Below are 18,757 nucleotides of genomic sequence, written 5' to 3'. Positions count from 1 at the left end.
TAGATTCGAGCTATTTGCAAGCCTATTGGAGAGGCAAGGGCATTGCGGAGTAGGATTTTGATCGGTTTGAGGTAAGTAATGATTGTAAATCTTGTCCTGAGGGTATGAAGCCCCAGATTTTACATCGTTTCACTATTTCGAGGTGATGCACATGCTAGATGACGAGCGTGAGGGCGTGCACTGTTGGGGATTTTGACTTGGTCCGTCCCGTAGCAACTATTAAGTTGCGTATTTGACTGAAAACTATTCGATACTTATGTGCTTTAGAAAGAATTTCTATGATTTGGGCTGAATGCCATATTTGGGCCTCGTGCCAAAGCTGTTTGGACCCTTATGGGCCTTTTCTAATTATTTCCTCACTGTTTTGGTTTAAGATCTGTCTGAGTCATGCTATGTTTTACTGATTTCATAACTAAGTCTTTATTACTCCATTTTTTATGCATAAAATGATATTTTGGGCTGAGCGCCCTGTTTTACTGATAGCCCGAGTGGCTTGAGAGGTTTCTGACTGAGTGAGGCCTAGGGCATATTTTATGAGGATATAATGGGATGGGGCTGCACGCCGCAGCAGGTTGTTACTAATTCATGATATTGTGAGGCCGAGGGCCTGATTGATTTATGCCGCGAGGTGGCTTGTTGTTATTATGAGGTCGAGGGCCTGATTGACTTATGCCACGAGGTGGCTTGTTGCTATTATGAGGCTGAGGGCCTGATTGATTTATGCCATGAGGTGGCTTGTTGTTATGAGGCAGAGGACCTGATTGATTTACGCCACGAGGTAGCTTGTTATAGCGCTTGGGCTGTAGGAGCCCCTCCGAAGTCTGTACACCCCTAATGAACGTGGGTACCCAGAGTGAGTGATATGTTTTGCCCGAGGGGTTGTTCTTGATTTATGTTGTGCCCGAGGGGCTGTTCTTGATTTATGTTGTGCCCGAGGGGCTGTTCTTGATTTATGTTGTGCTCGAGGGGCTGTTCTTGATTCATGTTGTGCCCGAGGGGCTATTTACGAGTGACTGTGATGTTTGCCCGAGGGGCTGATTCTGAGTGATGTTATGCCCGAGGGGCGGTTTATGATTCATGTTGCCCGAGGGGCTGTATACGAACTATGTTTTGCTCGAGGGGCCGATTATGATTTTCATCACTTTTACTATAAATTGCACTGAACCTCTATTGAAACTGTTGAAAAGTATCTTCAAATGATTTTTACCAAAAACTGGATTTTAAATGAGATGATTTGACTCATATACTGATTTGAAAGCATGTTGTGCTTACTGAGTTTTTCATGATGTGGATTTTATTTGTTTCCTGCTGCTCAGTCTCTATTTACCTTTATTACTTACTGAGTTGGCGTACTCACATTACTCCCTGCACCTTGTGTGCAGATCCAGGTATTTCTGAACCCGGTAGCGAGTGTTGATTACTCAGTGGCAGGTCCATCGGAGTTAGCAAGGTAGCTGCCTGGCTCGCAGCCCTGCTTTTCTCCCTCCTTATCCTCCCTTAGTTGTAATCAGTTATTTCCAGGCTATGTTAGTCTTGTTATTGTTAGACATTTGTAGTAGATGCTCATGACTAGTGACACCCCGATGTTGGGCTTTCTTTCCGCACTGTTGTTTTGATTTAAACACTTTATTAAGGTTTATTGTTAAATAGTTTTATATAGGTTGGAGCCGATCACTTTTTGGCGCCGTTACCGGGGAGCTAAACGGTTTTGGCTATCTATCTGACTAGTTTTGTGTCTTGTTTTTCTTTCCTTCTGTTTTACTAATTTGTGTGAGTTAATCGATTCAGGTACATCATGGCAAACAATGATCCTATTGGAAATGTTCCGGGGGAAGAGGTAGATGATAATGTTGAAGATGAGGTCCCTCTAGTACCTCAAGCTCAAAGAAGAGGCCGCCAGGCCAATGACAACATTCCAGAACCTCCCCCAGTTCCTCCACGAGTGGCTCCTCGGGTGCTTCCAAATGAAGGTTACGCAAGTGCAATTATCCCACCCCGGATCCGGGAGAGATATCGGACTATGGTGAAAGAATGTCCAAAGAATGACATGACTGAAGCAATGATCCAGCAAACATTCTACCGTGGCATTAACACGACCAATCAGTGTGTAGTGAACCAACTTGCAGGGGGAAATTTTATGAACACGCCTTATGCTGAGGCGTGTGAGATATTGGATGAGATGCCAGATACTTCCTCAGCTTGGCAGAGTCGAGCTAATGTGCCACGGGGTGATCCCACTGTCATTCACATGCACAAAGAGCTCCACGACTATGGCCAGGCAATAGCAGAGTTAACTACAACAATCCAGTTGGCAAAAGCTCAATTGCAGCAAGTTCAAGAGTCGAGACAAGTAAATGCTATGGAAGGTGTAAACATGTTGGTCAACAAGAGGCGATAAAGAGGTCAACAAAGTCAAGGAAATCCGAATCAATATGAGCAGGGTAGTAGTAGTTTCGACCAAGATGATGGGTGTGATGAGCAAAGTGAAGAAGTCCAGTTCGTGAACAATTACCAAGGACAAAGGGGCAATGCTCCTAACCAACAACAATAGTGGAGATCCCAAGGAAATTGGGGGAATCAAAACCAACAAGGAAATGGCAACTGGGGGAACAACAATCAGAATTGGGGCAACCAGAACAACCAGGGCAACTAGAGTGGCAATAATAGTAATAGGGGAGGAAAAAATAACCAAGGGGGTTGGAATAATGGCAATCAAGGGAATTGGGGGCAAGGAATTCAAAGGCCTCCGATGTATCAACAACTAAACAACCCGCCTCCATTTCCGTCCCAAGGTCCTAGCTCGTCAAATAATGAGATGGGAAGGATGAGATGATGTTTTAATAAATGATGAAAAACAACGCCGACTCTGATGCCTAGTTGGCATCCCATAATACTTCAATCCAAAACTTGGAGGTTCAACTTGGCCAGATTTTGCAATCTTTAAACACTCACCCAAAGGGGGCTCTACCTAGTGATACGGTAGTAAACTCGAAGGGCGGGAACAATATCGGGCATGCAATGGCGGTGATCACAAGAAGCGGTAGAGGTGGTGAAGTGAATACCTCCAAGCAAAAGGAAGTTGTGAGTGATGAGGTTGAAGTGCAAGATGATGATGTTCCTATAGCTGATGAGCAAGTGAGTGGAGAGAATTTGAACGCTAAAGTGGGAATTGATATTCATGATAATGAGGTGGAGACTCCAAATGACGTGAACCCGTCTAGGGAACACGTAATAGGCATACCGGAAATGGTAGTTCCCAAGGCTAAGGTTCCCTTGCCAAGGCCTCCTCCACCTTACCCTCAAAGACTTGCAAAGCAAAAGAATGAAAACCAATTTAAGAAGTTTATTGAGATGATGAAAAGATTGTCGATCAATGTTCCTTTGGTGGAAGCTCTTGAGCAAATGCCGGGTTACGCCAAGTTTATGAAAGACATGGTGACTAAAAGATATCTATGGATCATGAGACCATCAAAATGACTCATCAAGTGAGTGCGATTGTGCACTCGATGGCTCCAAAGCTTGAAGATCCCGACACTTTCACCATTCCATGTACCATTGGTAGTGCGGATTTTGCAAAGGCATTGTGTGATTTGGGAGCAAGTATAAATTTGATGCCTTACTCCGTGTTCAAAACTTTGGGTATTGGTCAACCGAGAGCTACTTCATGAGATTGCAAATGGCGGATAGAACAATGAAGAGGCCGCTTGGTATTATTGATGATGTTCTTGTCCGGGTGGACAAGTTTATTTTGCCTGCTGATTTTGTGATTCTCGATTATGAATGAGGTGCCTATAATATTAGAAAGGCCTTTCCTAGCAACTGGGAAGGCATTGGTTGATGTGGAAGCAGGGGATCTCACCTTCCGGGTGGGTGACAAAAAAGTTATCTTTCATGTGTGAAAATCAATGAGGCAGCCGAATAGTACTGAAGTTTGCTCTTTTGTGGATCTTGTCACGGAGGTGATAGTTGATGATACTAGTGCCATGATCAATGTGGAGGATCCTTCAGAAGCAGTATTGTTGAACCTTGATGTGAATGGGGATGAAGGTAGGGTGGAGTGTGTCAATGCTTTGCACGGAATGGGTTCTTATTCTTATGAGCCCGTAAGCTTTCCTTGGATCTTGAGAATAGAAAGACTCCGCCAACAAAGCCCTCAATTGAGGAACCTCCCATTTTGGAGTGAAGCCTTTGCCTTCACACCTCAGGTATGAATTCTTGGGCCCTAGTTCAACTTTACCTGTTATTCTTTCTTCTTGTCTTACTAACATGCAGGTAGATGCCACACTGGAGGTGCTCCAAAGAAGGAAGAAGGCAATTGGATGGACTCTAGCTGATATTCGGGGAATAAGCCTTGCCTTTTGCATGCACAAGATTATACTTGAAGATGATGCCAAGCCCTCCGTGGAACATCAAAGGAGGTTCAACGAGGCAATGCAAGAGGTTGTCAAAAAGGAGGTGATCAAGTGGCTAGATGTAGGGGTTGTGTACCCCATCTCGGATAGTTCTTGGACTTTACCGGTGCAATGTCTGCCGAAGAAGGGTGGTATGACTGTGGTCACCAGTGAGAAGAATGAGTTGATTCCCACCAGGACTGTCACCGGATGGAGGGTGTGCATGGACTACCGAAAGCTGAATAAAGTGACCCGCAAAGATCATTTTCCATTGCCCTTTCTTGACCAAATATTGGATAGACTTGCTGGGCGTGCCTTCTACTGCTTTCTGGATGGGTACTTAGGTTACAACTAGATTTTGATTGATCCGGAAGACTAGGAGAAAACCACCTTCACATGCCCGTACGGGACCTTTGCATTTTCACGGATGCCATTCGGTTTGTGTAATGCACCGCTACCTTCCAGCGGTGTATGATGGCTATCTTTACGGACATGGTGGAGGATTTCTTGGAAGTATTCATGGATGATTTTAGTGTTATGGGTGACTACTTTGATGAGTGTTTGAAGAATCTTGACAAAGTGCTAGCCCGGTGTGAAGAGACAAATCTTGTGCTTAACTGGGAAAAATGCCACTTTATGGTCGAGGAGGGCATTGTCCTCGGCCATAAGATCTCAAAGAACGGCATAGAGGTGGATAAGGCAAAGATTGAAGTGATTTCAAAGCATCCTCCTACTTCAGTCAAAGGGGTTAGGAGTTTTCTTGGGCATGCGGGGTTCTACCGAAGATTCATAAAAGACTTTTCTAAGGTAGTGAATCCTTTGTGAAAATTATTGGAAAAGGATGAAAAGTTCGTGTTTAATGATGAATGCATGAAAGCTTTTGAATTCTCAAGTACAAATTGACAACCACTCTCATTATTACCGCACCCAATTGGAGCTTACCTTTTGAGCTCATGTGTGATGCAAGTGATGTTGCGGTAGGAGCGGTCTTGGGTCAAAGAGTAAACAAGATGTTTCACCAGGTGTATTATGCAGGCAAAACAATGAATGATGCTCAAGTAAATTACACGGTGACGGAAAAAGAGTTTCTAGCAATTGTGTTTGCAATGGAGAAGTTTAGGCCTTATCTCATGGGTGCCAAGGTGATAGTTCATACTGATCATGCAACACTCCGCTACTTGATGACAAAGAAGGATTCTAAGGCTCGGTTGATGAGATGGGTTTTATTGCTTCAAGAGTTTGACCTTGAGATTGTTGATCGAAAGGGGTGTGAAAACCAAGTGGCGGACCACTTGTCCCTCTTAGAGGAGGAGGGGAAGCCCCGTGATGGCCTCGAAATTAATGATTCATTTCCCGATGAGCAACTCCTCTCTGTATCTGTGAATAGCATGCCCTGGTTCGCGGATGTTGCCAACTTTCTTGTACGGCATTGTTCCGTGTGAGCTCTTTTTTAACCAAAGGAAGAAGCTTAAACGAGATAGCTTGGACTACTGCTGGGATGAGCCTTATTTGTTCAAAATTTGTAGTTATGGTGTGATCCAGAGAAGTGTTCCGAAAGTGGAGCAAATGAGTATTCTTGATGCTTGTCATTCCTCTCCCTACGGTGGTCATCATGGTGGGGCGAGGACAGCTTCAAAGGTGCTTAGCTGTGGTTTTTATTGGCCTACATTGTACAAGGATGCGTGTGAGCTTGTGAAGAGATGTGATGAGTGTCAGAGAGCTAGTGGAATTTCAAAGAAGGATGAAATGCCTCTCACCACTATTCTTGAGGTTGGCATATTTGATGTGTGGGGCATTGACTTCATGGGACCTTTTGTAAGTTCATGTGGAAACACGTACATTCTGGTGTCGTTAATTATGTTTCCAAGTGGGTTGAGGTCGCGGCTTTATCCAACAACGAGGCCGGAGTGTGGTGGCTTTTCTCAAGAAGAATATCTTTACTCGGTTTGGCACTCCTAGAGCAATCATCAGTGATGGGGGTTCTCATTTCTGCAATAAGGCATTTGACACTTTGCTTGCAAAGTATGGTGTCAATCACAAGGTTTCAACCCCTTACCATCCTCAGGCTAGTAGCAAGTTGAGGTCTCCAACAGGGAGATAAAGAGCATATTGTCAAAAACTGTCAATGCAAATAGGACTGACTGGTCAAAGAAACTGGATGATGCTTTGTGGGCTTACAAGACTCCAATTGGTATGTCTTAGTACCGGTTGGTATTTGGGAATGCTTTCCATCTTCCGGTTGAATTAGAGCACAAGGCCATGTGGGGTTTGAAAAAGTTAAATCTTGAATGGGATGTTGTAGCAAATCTCCGAGTAGAGCAACTCAATGAGCTTGATGAGTTCCGGTTTCATGCCTATTCCAGCTCGTCCTTGTATAAGGACAAGATGAAGTATTTACATGACAAGTATGCCCGTAGCAAAAATTCAAGGAAGGTGATTTGGTTCTCTTATTCAACTCTTGGTTACGACTGTTTCCCGGAAAGCTCAAGCCAAAATGGAGTGATCCTTTTGAGGTGGTGCATGTAACTCCGTTTGGTGCTCTTTATTTGAAAAACAAAAATGGTGAAATCTTCGGAGTTAATGGGCACAGAGTGAAGCACTATCTTGGCAAGTTTGATGATAGCCGCGTGGTGGCAATGATCCATCTCAAATGATTGATGATAACCTGCGTCATGCCGTAACGTTAAATCAGGAGCTTCTTGGAAGGCAACCCATGTGTTTTTCTTCTTTTTGAATTTCTTCTTAGTGTAGGATTTGTTTTGGACTAACTGGTTGTGAGATGTGTGTAGGAATGTTTGATGCAGTGCAGGACAAAGTTGGAAAATTTTGGCACAATCTGTAGTTGGACCGCTGACAGCGTTCCATTTTTCACGGCCAGTGGAGGCCAGTCCACAGAGGCGTAAAATTGGTAGCGGAGCAGGACTTGAAAAGTCTAAAATGAGACTTCTCTGAAGTTTCATCCGCGTCTACGGAGGATTTTTCGCGGTGAGCGGTGCCGTTTCGCGACCGCGCCGCATTTTTTGCTCTCAGCGAAAGTTTTAAACAAGCAGCCCTTCTGTAAGTCAAAAGCGCGGACCGCAATGAAATTCCACGGCCGCGCCAGGTAAGATCGGTGGGTCCCAGGGTACTTTGTATAAATATAAGGTCCTGAGACCTTTTACCCTTTTCGATCTCTGAATTCTCAAGCTTAATTTTTACTGTTCACCCAAGCCCTAATCCGCACAAACATCAAATTAAAGTCCATTCTCATCACTCATTACACAACTGGTAATTTCACTTCATAATTGTTCTTCAATTTGTACTTGTTTGTCTTTTATTTGTTAGTTTTTACTTCTTCTTTTTCTTTTCTTTTAAGTTTCAATTAGGGTTCATTAGTTTTAATTAAATTATGCTTAAATAGTAAGGGTTGATTAATTAATACCTAGTTGGGGTTAATAGTGTATATGATATCCGCTAATGGCAAGAAAAAATGAAACCCTAGGTTGCTCAGTTCATTTTTGAATTCTACGGCCGCGGATGTATTTCCGCGGTCAGCGTTCATGTGCAAAATCTGAGTTTGGGAAGTTTTGAATATCGCGGTCAGCGGTGGCAAATTCCGCTGACAGCGGCCCGCCTTTACGCGGACGCGCTGCATTTTTCGCAGTCAGCGGTACATATGTTCAGAGAAGTACACAAAATGGGTCTGCGGCCGCGGTTGTTTTTCCGCGGACAGCGATGCAACTTCCGCAGTCGCGCCCAACATTCCGCGCTCAGCGGGACTTTAGAATCAGAGGATAGGTAGTCTGATCCCCATGCCTCCGCGGCCGCATCCCTTTTTCCGCTCTCAGCGGTACTCATTCCGCGGTCGCCCTTTTTTATCCGCTGTCAGCGGTTCTGAGAGTTGTTACAACACTGCCAATTGTTCATCTGCTTGTTCTTTACTGCTTCTTCTAGCACCAATACTAACGAGCTTTCACTGATTATGTATGCAGACAATGGTTAAATCAAGAGGTGGTAGTGACAAACAAAAAGGGAAAGCAGAGTCCTCCCGGGGTAGGGGACGAGGGCAAATCAAGTTACCCCTAGCAGTACGGCAGTCCATTGGGAAAATGCGGAAGGATACCAGAGCTGCAGACAGAGCTGCATCCCACTCCGAGAAAAGTGATTATGTTCCCTCTCGGGAAGCCTCGGAGGGTGATTCTGTGCCCACCCATGTACCAGACTTCCCAGGGAGATTTCGATTGAGAGACATGCCTACACCCCCAGCTTCTCCTACTTCTCCTGCTTCTTATGAGTCGTCTGATGGCTCAGCGGAGAGTAGTGAGTCCTCAGCATCAGCTTCACATCCAGCTACTCCAGTTTCTTCACCTCGACAGGACCCTACATATATAGATGCTGAGATCCCTGATGACAGAGAGGGTGGTGACACCCAGACTAGAGGGTTGGCAAGAACAAGAAACCCGGTGGTGTGGCAGTAGAGGTTTGTCAGTGAGAAGACCTACCACAAATTTTGAGAGTGGTGGCCTCAGAGGTCACTCATACATGAGCGTCAGTTTATAGAAAGGGATCTTCTGCCCCACAACCCCAATGTGAAGCGGCAATTTGATGACAGAGTGGGGTGGAAGTACTTCAAGCTGCCGGAGGCCAATGAGCACCTAGTGAAAGAGTTTATGCCAATGTTGCCCACATCAAAAAGGGCACATTTGTGACCAAGGTGCGGAACTTGAAGATTAAGTTTGATGGGAAGACTCGGAACGACTATGCCGGATTCAATGATGAGGATGAGTCGTTGTACTTGGAGAAGGTGGCCATGGATGAGGCAGCCCGCCCGTGGTTGGCATCAATACTTGCTCTCCCGAGTACTACTCCAGCTTGGTTGACAACGGGGGTCCCTATCTACAAGAACACCCTGAACTTCGAGGCGAAGGGTTGGGAGACATTTGTGTGCAGCAGATTAGACCCCACTACTCATTACAATAACATGCCGGTTTCCCGGGCGATTATAGTGGCGGCCATTATGGCGGGGTACCCGATCAATGTCGGGAATATCATGTCCAGGGTGATCACCAGAGTGGTCAACAAGGATGAGAGATCCTACCCTTTCTCGAACTTCCTTACCATGTACCTTGAGGATCAGGAGGTTGAGAAAAGGGATTTCGATACCAAGGTGAAACCCAAGAGGCCCTTCTCATGGTACAGTCTTCAGGGTCCAGGCAACTCCAAATCCAAGGGAAAAGCTACTACTTCTACTGGCCAGTCTAAAGGGCCAGCAGTGGTGGCCGTTGATTCTGAGCCTCCCACAACCATACCACATCCTCCCTCCGGACCATCTACTTCCATGCCTTCCTCAGTGCCCTCCTCATTAGCATACCCGTTGACTGCTCATAGGTTGAACCAAACACTCTCCAGCATCAACAACTGGATGCAGGCAGCAACATCAAAGTTGTCTGTACTATCCAACTCGGTGGCAGCCCAGTCAGTTCCCGCACAGCCCCAGGTGCCAGCTTCAGTGGAGGAAGCTCTCAAGGAGCTTCTGGACAACCAGAAGAAGCTCCTGGATAACCAAAAGATCATCATGGATGCTCTGGCAGTGCAAGGAAAATCAATTAAGGAGCTGAGCAAGCAGACGAAGAAGCTGAAAAAGACTCGGGCCTCAAAGGAGCCGGTGAAGCTGTTGAGAGGAGAGGTGGAAAAGATGAAATCAGTTGGCGACATACCATTGGAGCTATTATTAGAGGACCCAATTCCAGCAGCTCAGGCAGAGCAGGTACCGGAGTAGGAGGCTGATGGAGAGCCTAGGAGGAGACGACTGATTCCCCAAGCTGATGACTTGGAGATTGAGCTGGAGGACCCTGAGGGAGGTGCCTCAGGCCAGCCACAGGACCCTGAGGGAGGTGATCCATGGACCCAACCACAGGACCCCATGCAGACAGAGGACCCATAGGGAGTTTTCTTTACTCTCTAACCCCTCTTTGATCTTATTTTTGCTATTAGCATTGAGGGCAATGCTAGTTTTTATTTGGGGGGGTGGTCCTATTTTGATGATTTGATAATTGGATTGTAATTATGATACTGATTTTTCTTTATTGTTATTTTGCACTTTTGGTATGTATATAACTTTACCATTTATTTTTCAGTATTCGTTATTTTTCAATTTCGGTATGTATATAAAGTTACTTTTTCATGTATATATTCATTCCCTCTTATGTATATTCGTCTCAATCCCCTATTGTACATATTCAGTTTACTTTCCGTATTTTACTTCATAACTTCTTTTGCAATTTTCCTTAATAGCATAGCTTCTTATTTCATTTAGTAGCTTCTTTTTCAGTTCATAGCTTCTTATTTTTACAAGTTTTCGTAATCAATAAGCCTTTGGTTTTCTTAATGCCACGGTTCTTTCCAAAGGTGGAGTTTGTGTGAACCGGGTGGCTCTTCCCGATGATGGATGGCATGACAACCTTCTTAAGGGCTTGGGTCTATTTTCTTTTCGTTTTTGTATAAATAGTAGCTAATGAACAATAGTGCCTCATGCAAAGCTTCACTTGGGCCTAACACATTTACCTTTGATCTTATGGTTAAAAACAAATTGATGTGTAAAGGATGGTGATAGTTGTAACCTTTAGACTCTTGTGTTGACTAAACAATCATCAAGTGGTTTCTCGGAACCATTTGTGTTGCTCAAATCTTAGCTAAGGTTGTTGTGGGCCCTCGACTCTATCTCTTTAGCAATCCTATAGCTTGTGTGTGAGGTATTGATTTGCAAGTCCAAGTCCCGTGCCAATAAGTGTAGAACTTGCCCTGAATGTTTGTCTAGGCGAAATCCTAAGTGTAGCTCGACTTAAGAAGTAATTATAGGCTCTCCTTAATCCAAATTGAGACTTGAAAACATCCATAGCCCACCAAAAATGATATCCCTAGTCAACCTCGTTGAGCCATAGCCCGTGTTCTTTCAAAAACTATGATACAAGCCTTTATCCGTTCTAAAATGATCCTCTCTTGGCACCCGACCTTTCCTTACTACAAATTGGCAAAAGTATAAGTTTAGGGGAAGAGATGAGGAATGCAAAAAAATATAAAAGGTACAAAAGGAAGAAAAGGGAAGGCAAAAAGAAAAAGAAAAAAAGCCAAAAAGTCAAAAAGAAAATGAACAATGTAGAAAAAAATGAAAATGAAGGGATTCAATAAAAGCAATGATGAAAGGCTTGGAATGATTAGAAAGGAGAAAATGAATTGACATGAACAAGAAAGAGTGACAGTGTGTCTATCTAGCCCCTAAGGAAGAAGTAAATGACTCAAAGAGTCAAGAAAATGTGAGCCAAAATGAAGAAAATGAAGTGCTTAAGGAAGATTAAACCTTCATAGATCAATATATCCTACCTTGAACCAAAAGCCTTCATTACATTCCCGCAAAAGCCCTATATGATCTTGAGTTGAGTGAGCTTACATTAGTGGTGACTCACATAAGGGGCAAGCTTATGGTACTTAGAGCCGGACTTGTGACCTTCCTTTGAGAGAGATAAGTGTATTTTCCACAATCCTCGTTCTGAGTGATACAATCTAAAAGTGAAGTTTGCATATGGAGAGTCGAGGAGTATGAGTTTGGGTTCCACAATGACCAATGTAGTAGAAAGAGTTTCCTTGATGAGTTGAGTCAACTTTTGATGCTTTTGTGTCGCACTAAAGCCATGGTGCTAAAAAGATTGTGTATTGTTAATAATGCATTTGAGTTGAGGGTAATTGTTAGTCCCAATTGATTCTTGATGAGGTTACTTTAGGACAGCTAAAATTTCCCTTTCTTTTATCTTGAGGAGGTGGGAATTACTTTGTTTGCTTGAGGACAAGCAAAAGCTTAAGTTTGGGGGAGTTGATAACTAGGGATTCTAGCCTATTTTATGCTCCTTTTTGCTTAGGTTTTGGATTAAAAGTATGTGCAAGTATTCCCGAAAGCTAACTTATTGTGCTTGTTTGCAGTATCCGTTGTTAGAGGAACACGTGAACAGCAGCTTTTTGCTCTTTTGAGTAATTTTAGAGCTTTGTTAACCATTAATCTTACATTCTACTCTTGTAATTACTTCTTATGGGTTATATTTCATATCAATCTTTGATTTCTTCCTTGATTATGAGCAGCTGAACCCATTAGCTAGGGTTGTGACCCAACCCTAGTGTGGGTATTTAACCAAGCAAAGAATGATTGGAGGTGCAATTAAGAACATCGCACATAGCTAGATTAGATAGAAACCCAATTCTAAACTAATATTAGCTCTCTATGGAAATCGATCCCAATCCTTCGGGTAAAAGCTGCATCGACCACTCTTGCCATTCTATAGTGGTATAGGGTTGGAGCCGATCACGGACCCTGCTGCTTAGACGACTGCTGTTGGCTTCAATCAAATTTTTTCGTTGCTCAAGTTTAATAGAGAATGTCTTTCTTAATTTTTGTTACAATCTTTTTCGTTAACTAGTTTTAGGATACGCGCGTTGCGCGTGAATTATATATAAATGAATACGAAATATTTAAAATCACGTAAATACAATTAAACTATGTGTTTGAGTTATAAAATAAAATTTTACGAAAAACACAAGCTCTTAAAAATGATGGATATTGCTCTTATTTAGACAATATAATAAAAAGGAGAAAAGTATGTCACACAAAAGTATTCTAATGTCATATCATAAATTTGATATATTTGTATATTTGCTTTAGTAACTCAGATAGAATAAAATAATATGTTGATTTATACTCAAATATCATGCAACAATATATTCATCTTGACCTTAAAAAATAAAGTCTATTTGCTTAGATACCTAATATAGTAATATAAATTTCATCTTATTACTATTGGAACTCAAACTAAAAAATACGAAAAAACAAAACGGGACTTCATATTGTTAGGTTTAGTTATCGTATTACGAATTTAAGGATAGTATTTAACCGAATTAATTACTTTACATTTAGAAAAATAATGATTGTCATAAAAATGCAAGTAGAATATTAGTATTTATTATTATTATTTTATTCAACATGAAGTGTATCATAATGAAATATTATTCGCAAAAAGTATAAAAATCTATTAACATTTCATATACATGTTGTGTGTATTTATATAGAAAATTACAATAATGTTTAAGATTTATTTCCATACGTATTTTAAGATTTTATTGTGTTAAAAAAATTTACTGCTTACGAATTAAAAGTTATTTGCTGATAATATTTTAGTGATATGATACTTGAGTATTGATTGAATGCTAGTTCACTTAGTTCACTTAGTTCACTTAGTTCACGAATGATGTTGTTAAGATATGTTGTCTTTTATCATTTAGATAACTTTTTAATTATAATACTAAAATTATAATAGAATTAATATTTAGCTAAATTATTAGCATAGAAGATAAATTTTTAAGATTTTAAATCCTAAGTGTTAGAACTTTCTTCCAAAAAGCAAAAGGCTTTATATTTAGTAATTCATGCTACAAAATTCGGTGGAATTTGGTTGCGTTTTCTATATCTTTTTTTGTTATTTTAAATAATTTAAATAAGGGTAAGAAACTTAATTAGTAATGAAAACTTACATAGTTGTCAACATGTATTTCGTGATTAAAGAAATTGATAAAGGGGTATTAATTAAGTAAAAAAAGTTTATATAAGGTAAAATTTTAATTAATTTGCTTTTAAACTCCTATAGTCAAATAAGGAACAATTTAGTAAGCAAAATTTTATAAGTTGATTTTATAGTTGTAAATATTAGGAAAACAAACCTTAAGTTAAATAACTATTTTATCTAATGTGAAACCTATTTTTAAAGGGTAAAAAAGGCGAACGACATTTCGATAAAGGCTGTTTTTAAATATAGTATAGATATAGATATAGATAGATATAGATAAATTATGTTGAAACTTCGTATGTAGTTATCTAGCCTTGGAGAATGAAGAATGATGTTCAAATATTTATGTTTAATTTCAGGATTTGAACTCCAATTACGTCTTGTATATGCTTTATCCTTTCTTTCTTATGTGATTTGCCTGTTCTCATCGATGAATGGTCAAATATTTGAAGAAATTTGGTGGAGTCTGAAGCCAGGGAAATTAACCTTGCATACTGTAATCCTGTAGATAAACAAAGGTAAAGATGAAGAGTGAAGATAAAAGAGATAGCAAGTGATATTGTTATGTTTAATTTTTACCCTGTCAATATCATACTATTCTGCTATAAACTACTGTTGCAGGGTAAAGTAGCAGAACAACTTGCTCTTTCCTACTATGTTGCTTGGACTCTCCGAAAATATTGCCGTGCGTGTCGGAAATAGTATATTTTTGGAGGATCAGACACGGGTGCGGCATCATTTTGGAGAGTCCACGCAACATAACTTTCCTGCACTCTCTTGGCTTTCCTGGCATGAAAGTTATGAAATTTAGGTTTGGCACTCACTTCAATATGTTTTGCAACTAGAAAGAGTGACACCATGTAATCTCTGGCCAATAATAAAGAAGAAAACTGCAGAGCAGTGACTTCAGAGAATCAGTTCTTACAAGCAATTAATAATATTCAATTGAGGAGTATGAATGCAATTTTCTTCAAAAGAATATATGTAGCATGTAATAATTCTCACGTAGGTAGAAATGTTTGCATTGATTTATCATACATTACATGTTATGAACACGGCAAAAGCGCCAACTATTCTAAATTTTATTAATCTTCTGTTTCTTCTCTTTCTCGTGGAACTGCACCAAAGTTGTTAACTAGCAAGTCCACAACAAGTGGTACCAAATCATCACACGGAACAGCCTTCTTATATACTTCTCCCAAATGTGAATCACTCCCTATTCTTCCTCCTAAGAAAACATCGGCGCCTTCCACAGTCTTCCCGTTCTTATCTCTAGTCAGGCATCCCATGAATCCAATGTCCGCAACTTGAACTTGTCCACACGTATTCGGGCAGCCTGTCCAGTGCATCCTAACTGGTTTTGTCAAAGAAACTTGCCGTTGAACCTCTTCAGTTATTTTCAGGGAACGAGCTTTAGTCTCAATTATGGCTTGTCCACAAAACTGGTTACCAGTACAAGCCACTAAACCTTTCATGAGAATAGGTGGATCAGGTGAAAATGTGCTCAGAACAGGCTCCTTGAGCAGTGCCTCAATTTTTGAGTTCTCAATGTTGGGAATAATAATGTTTTGTTCCACAGTAAGCCGGATCTCTCCTGAACCATATTCATCAGCTAAACGAGCTAGCTCATCCATATCGTCTGCTTGAACACGACCCACTGGAATGTGAAGACCAATAAAGCTGTAGCCTTCTTGTTTTTGTGGATGTACACCAAGATAATCTCTCCTTTCCCATTGTTTCTGAACCAAGTCTTCTGGAGATGCTCTCTCAAGCTGTTGCTGGGGCATTCTCTTCTCGACCTCTGCCCTGAATCCTTCTACACCCTGCATTAGTTGAAATCGTTACAAGTTAGAACAGCTAATTAAAACTTTGGTCTAACTAGTAAAGACACAGCAGATGTTTACATAGAGGAGAATGTATCTTTCAGTCTCCACCATTACATGAAGTAGGACTTGCTATAAAACACTACCAAATCAGAAAATGTATTTTAGCTGGAAATAAGGCCCTAAATATTTAGTCAAAATAGTTATACAATGACAGCGAGGAGACTTAGTTGAGACTATTTTTTAAATCATAAGACTAAATAAGCATGAAAATGGTCAATGTACCGCTGTATCACTCACCAGCTCATCGATTAACCACATCATTCTACATTTCTGTCTGTTCCCTCTGAAACCTAGATCTCTAAAAGCTTCCAGTATTGCTTTGCAAACCGGAACAACATCATCAGCTGGAACCCATGCATCAAGAGGAATTGCCTCATCACATCTTTTTGCGCTGAAGAACCCACCCACAAGCAGGTTGAATCCAAATCGTCCATCTTTCGTGGCAGGCATGTAGGCGAGGTCGTTGATATGGGGATGCTCATAAAGATCATGAGAGCCTACTACACACGGATTCCACTTCCTTGGCCTGAAATAACATCAAAATATCTCAACACTTTTGTTGACCTCTCCCTCAATAACAAGATCATAAGTCAAATTCTCTTTCATTATCAAATGAACGATTCCATTCTTCACAATTGTTATCATGAAGATTGGTACAAACATAACTACATCAGAGAGTTCCTCCCTCTTTTGAAAATCAGGGGAAAGCTAAGAAAGGATAAATTCTCATTTTGATTCTCAGAGCGTGTGTGGAGAGGAGGGAGGCATATACTAGGTTATATACCACCTTGACTGATTTACGGGTAATCAAGTACGCAAAAACTGAACGCAACAGATATGTCCATAGGTAAATGCTAAAGAGTTTTAGGCTCTGACAATGTAAATGACATTTTACACTATGATTCAGTTTAAAGGTTTAGTCGGTCTGAATAAGTGAGGTTAGTAACTTAGAATATAATATTGGTTACCTGCTACGACATGTTAAAATACACTAAATACTACATTGCCAGTGTATATAAGTTAAATTCAGTACTAAATCCATTAAGAACCCATTTAATGACTATAGCACGATCAACGCATAAAAAAACAATGAATAGAAAAACTGTATGCAAGACTTACAAGTTAGAAACTGCTGGATTGCCTCGTGAATTGCCAGTGATAAATTGGGAGAGCAAATTAGTGTAAGGCCTTGTGTCTACAATTTCTTCTGGATCAATTCCAGCAAGAGGATTTCCTACTGGATTCCTGACATTGTCCATGCCACTCTGCAAACTGGTCAACCCAACTTCTGCTAGTCCCTTCAGTATCTCGGGCACATCAGGCAGTACAACTCCACGAATCTGCCAATTTTGCCTTGTTGTAATATCAGCACATCCTTCCTCCCCGTATTTCCTTATCACACTCGCCAAGTATCGAGTCTGTGCACTTGTTGTTACTCCATTTGGAAGCTTCAATCTCATCATGAACCGCCCATCTGGTCACCAAAATATGGTAATGAAATAAGATCTTGAAATGTATTTTGTTTTTTCCTCATAAATCAAATCATAAAATAGAACATTTGAGCATATCCCTACAAGTTCAGCTAGAACAAGATTGACTTTCGTGCATATACATAGCCTAGAACTAACTCCGTGAGTTTCACAAAGCATAGCCAATCTCCGCTCTATGAGAGCTGAGGTGGATCCAAGATTTAAACTTTATAAGTTCAACCTTCATGTTCTTGCCACCGAACCTAATGCATTTTCACAATTAGGGGTTCATATTTTAATATTTGTTGAAATTTTAGTGATTTTTCACATATATATCTATGCTCCATGTGAAAAATGCTATGTTCAGTTGAACGGTGGGTTATACATTGCATCTGCGCCTGCCCGAGGGTTACATAAGTTGATGATTAGCGTAAAACCAGTCAAATAAATCTTCGGATTATTAAATCAAGATGAATGGTCAAAATATAAAAGATTCACCCAATCATTTATTAACTTAATGTTTGGGATTAAGGAGTAATTGAGATAGCTATATATAATTTGGAACTGAGCTTCAGTACTTACATTGATTCTTTCTCCTATGGAAGAGGCCAAGCCACTTAAGTCTAACATCAATATCATCCTTAGTAAGCTTGGACTGATCTATCTCTTCAATGGGTATCTTAGCAAGCTCTTCAATACCATTTTCCATGAACAACTTCATAGGTTCCTTCTCAATCTTGACCTTTTCTTGAGGATTTATGCCTTTTCTAAACTGCTCCTTGAGTATCCAGTAACCATCTTTTTCCTCAACTCTGGGTTCTAGCCTTTCAGCAGCAACCTCTGGAGCACCAGCTGGCGGCGCTGCCACAGACGGCGGAGTTGCATGGAGCTTGACAGTACTCTTGGAAAATCTAGCTGGATTTGGCAATGAAGGTGCCAGAAATTTAATTGTAAAAGATGCCATTTTGGAAGTTTGGAGCGGAGAAGGATAGATGTCAGACCATTTTGTAGAGTTGTGGGAGTGGATGTGTGGCAATACATAGGTGGACTTTTGGTTGTTACTAAGGGTCGTTAATGTTTGAATATTATTTTCTTTGGACGATAATGTCCCTATTACCGTTAATTTTTCAAAATTGTACTCCAGTACAACATAATACTAGCTAAGTTGTAACTTGTATATAGTGAACTTTTGGCATCTCCTTGTATTTGAGACTTGAAAAACAACACACGTATACAAATATGAACTAGTCGGATTAATGAACGTTGATACCAATTGGTTAAACCTGAAAAAAAATAAAGTTGTGCTACGTGAAGTATGTTTAGAGGGTGTTTTCGGTAAATTAAGGACTCGTTTGGTACGAGAGATAAGGAATAATTAATTCCGAGACTAAATTTAAGAAGAGTTTATTCCATGTTTGATTGGTAGA

At 40.8% G+C, this 18,757-nt stretch overlaps 1 protein-coding gene across 1 annotated transcript; it reads right to left on the bottom strand.

Moving 5' to 3' along the window:
• LOC109235478 (ferredoxin--nitrite reductase, chloroplastic-like) lies at nucleotides 14,854–18,354 on the bottom strand. Its single transcript, XM_019401643.1, has 4 exons — nucleotides 17,913–18,354; nucleotides 16,981–17,335; nucleotides 16,099–16,387; nucleotides 14,854–15,798 (listed from the first exon to the last, which is right to left on the bottom strand). Exons 1-4 carry the CDS (start codon nucleotides 18,292–18,294, stop codon nucleotides 15,061–15,063), a joined length of 1,764 nt encoding a protein of 587 aa, XP_019257188.1. The 5' UTR covers nucleotides 18,295–18,354; the 3' UTR covers nucleotides 14,854–15,060.

Source organism: Nicotiana attenuata, chromosome 1 (genome assembly GCF_001879085.1).
Source record: "Nicotiana attenuata strain UT chromosome 1, NIATTr2, whole genome shotgun sequence".
NCBI classification, from domain to species: domain Eukaryota; kingdom Viridiplantae; phylum Streptophyta; class Magnoliopsida; order Solanales; family Solanaceae; genus Nicotiana; species Nicotiana attenuata.
Note: the sequence above shows the minus strand (reverse complement) of the source record. Positions and strands in the feature narration are given on the sequence as shown.

Excerpts from the sequence above, each read along its gene's own strand:
- LOC109235478 (XM_019401643.1), bottom strand. The coding sequence starts at position 18,294 with ATGGCATCTTTTACAATTAAATTTCTGGCACCTTCATTGCCAAATCCA. Across the intron at positions 16,388-16,980 it reads AATCCAGCAGTTTCTAACTT|GCCAAGGAAGTGGAATCCGT; the intron begins GTAAGTCTTGCA and ends ATGTTATTTCAG. Across the intron at positions 15,799-16,098 it reads TGTGGTTAATCGATGAGCTG|GGTGTAGAAGGATTCAGGGC; the intron begins GTGAGTGATACA and ends CAACTAATGCAG.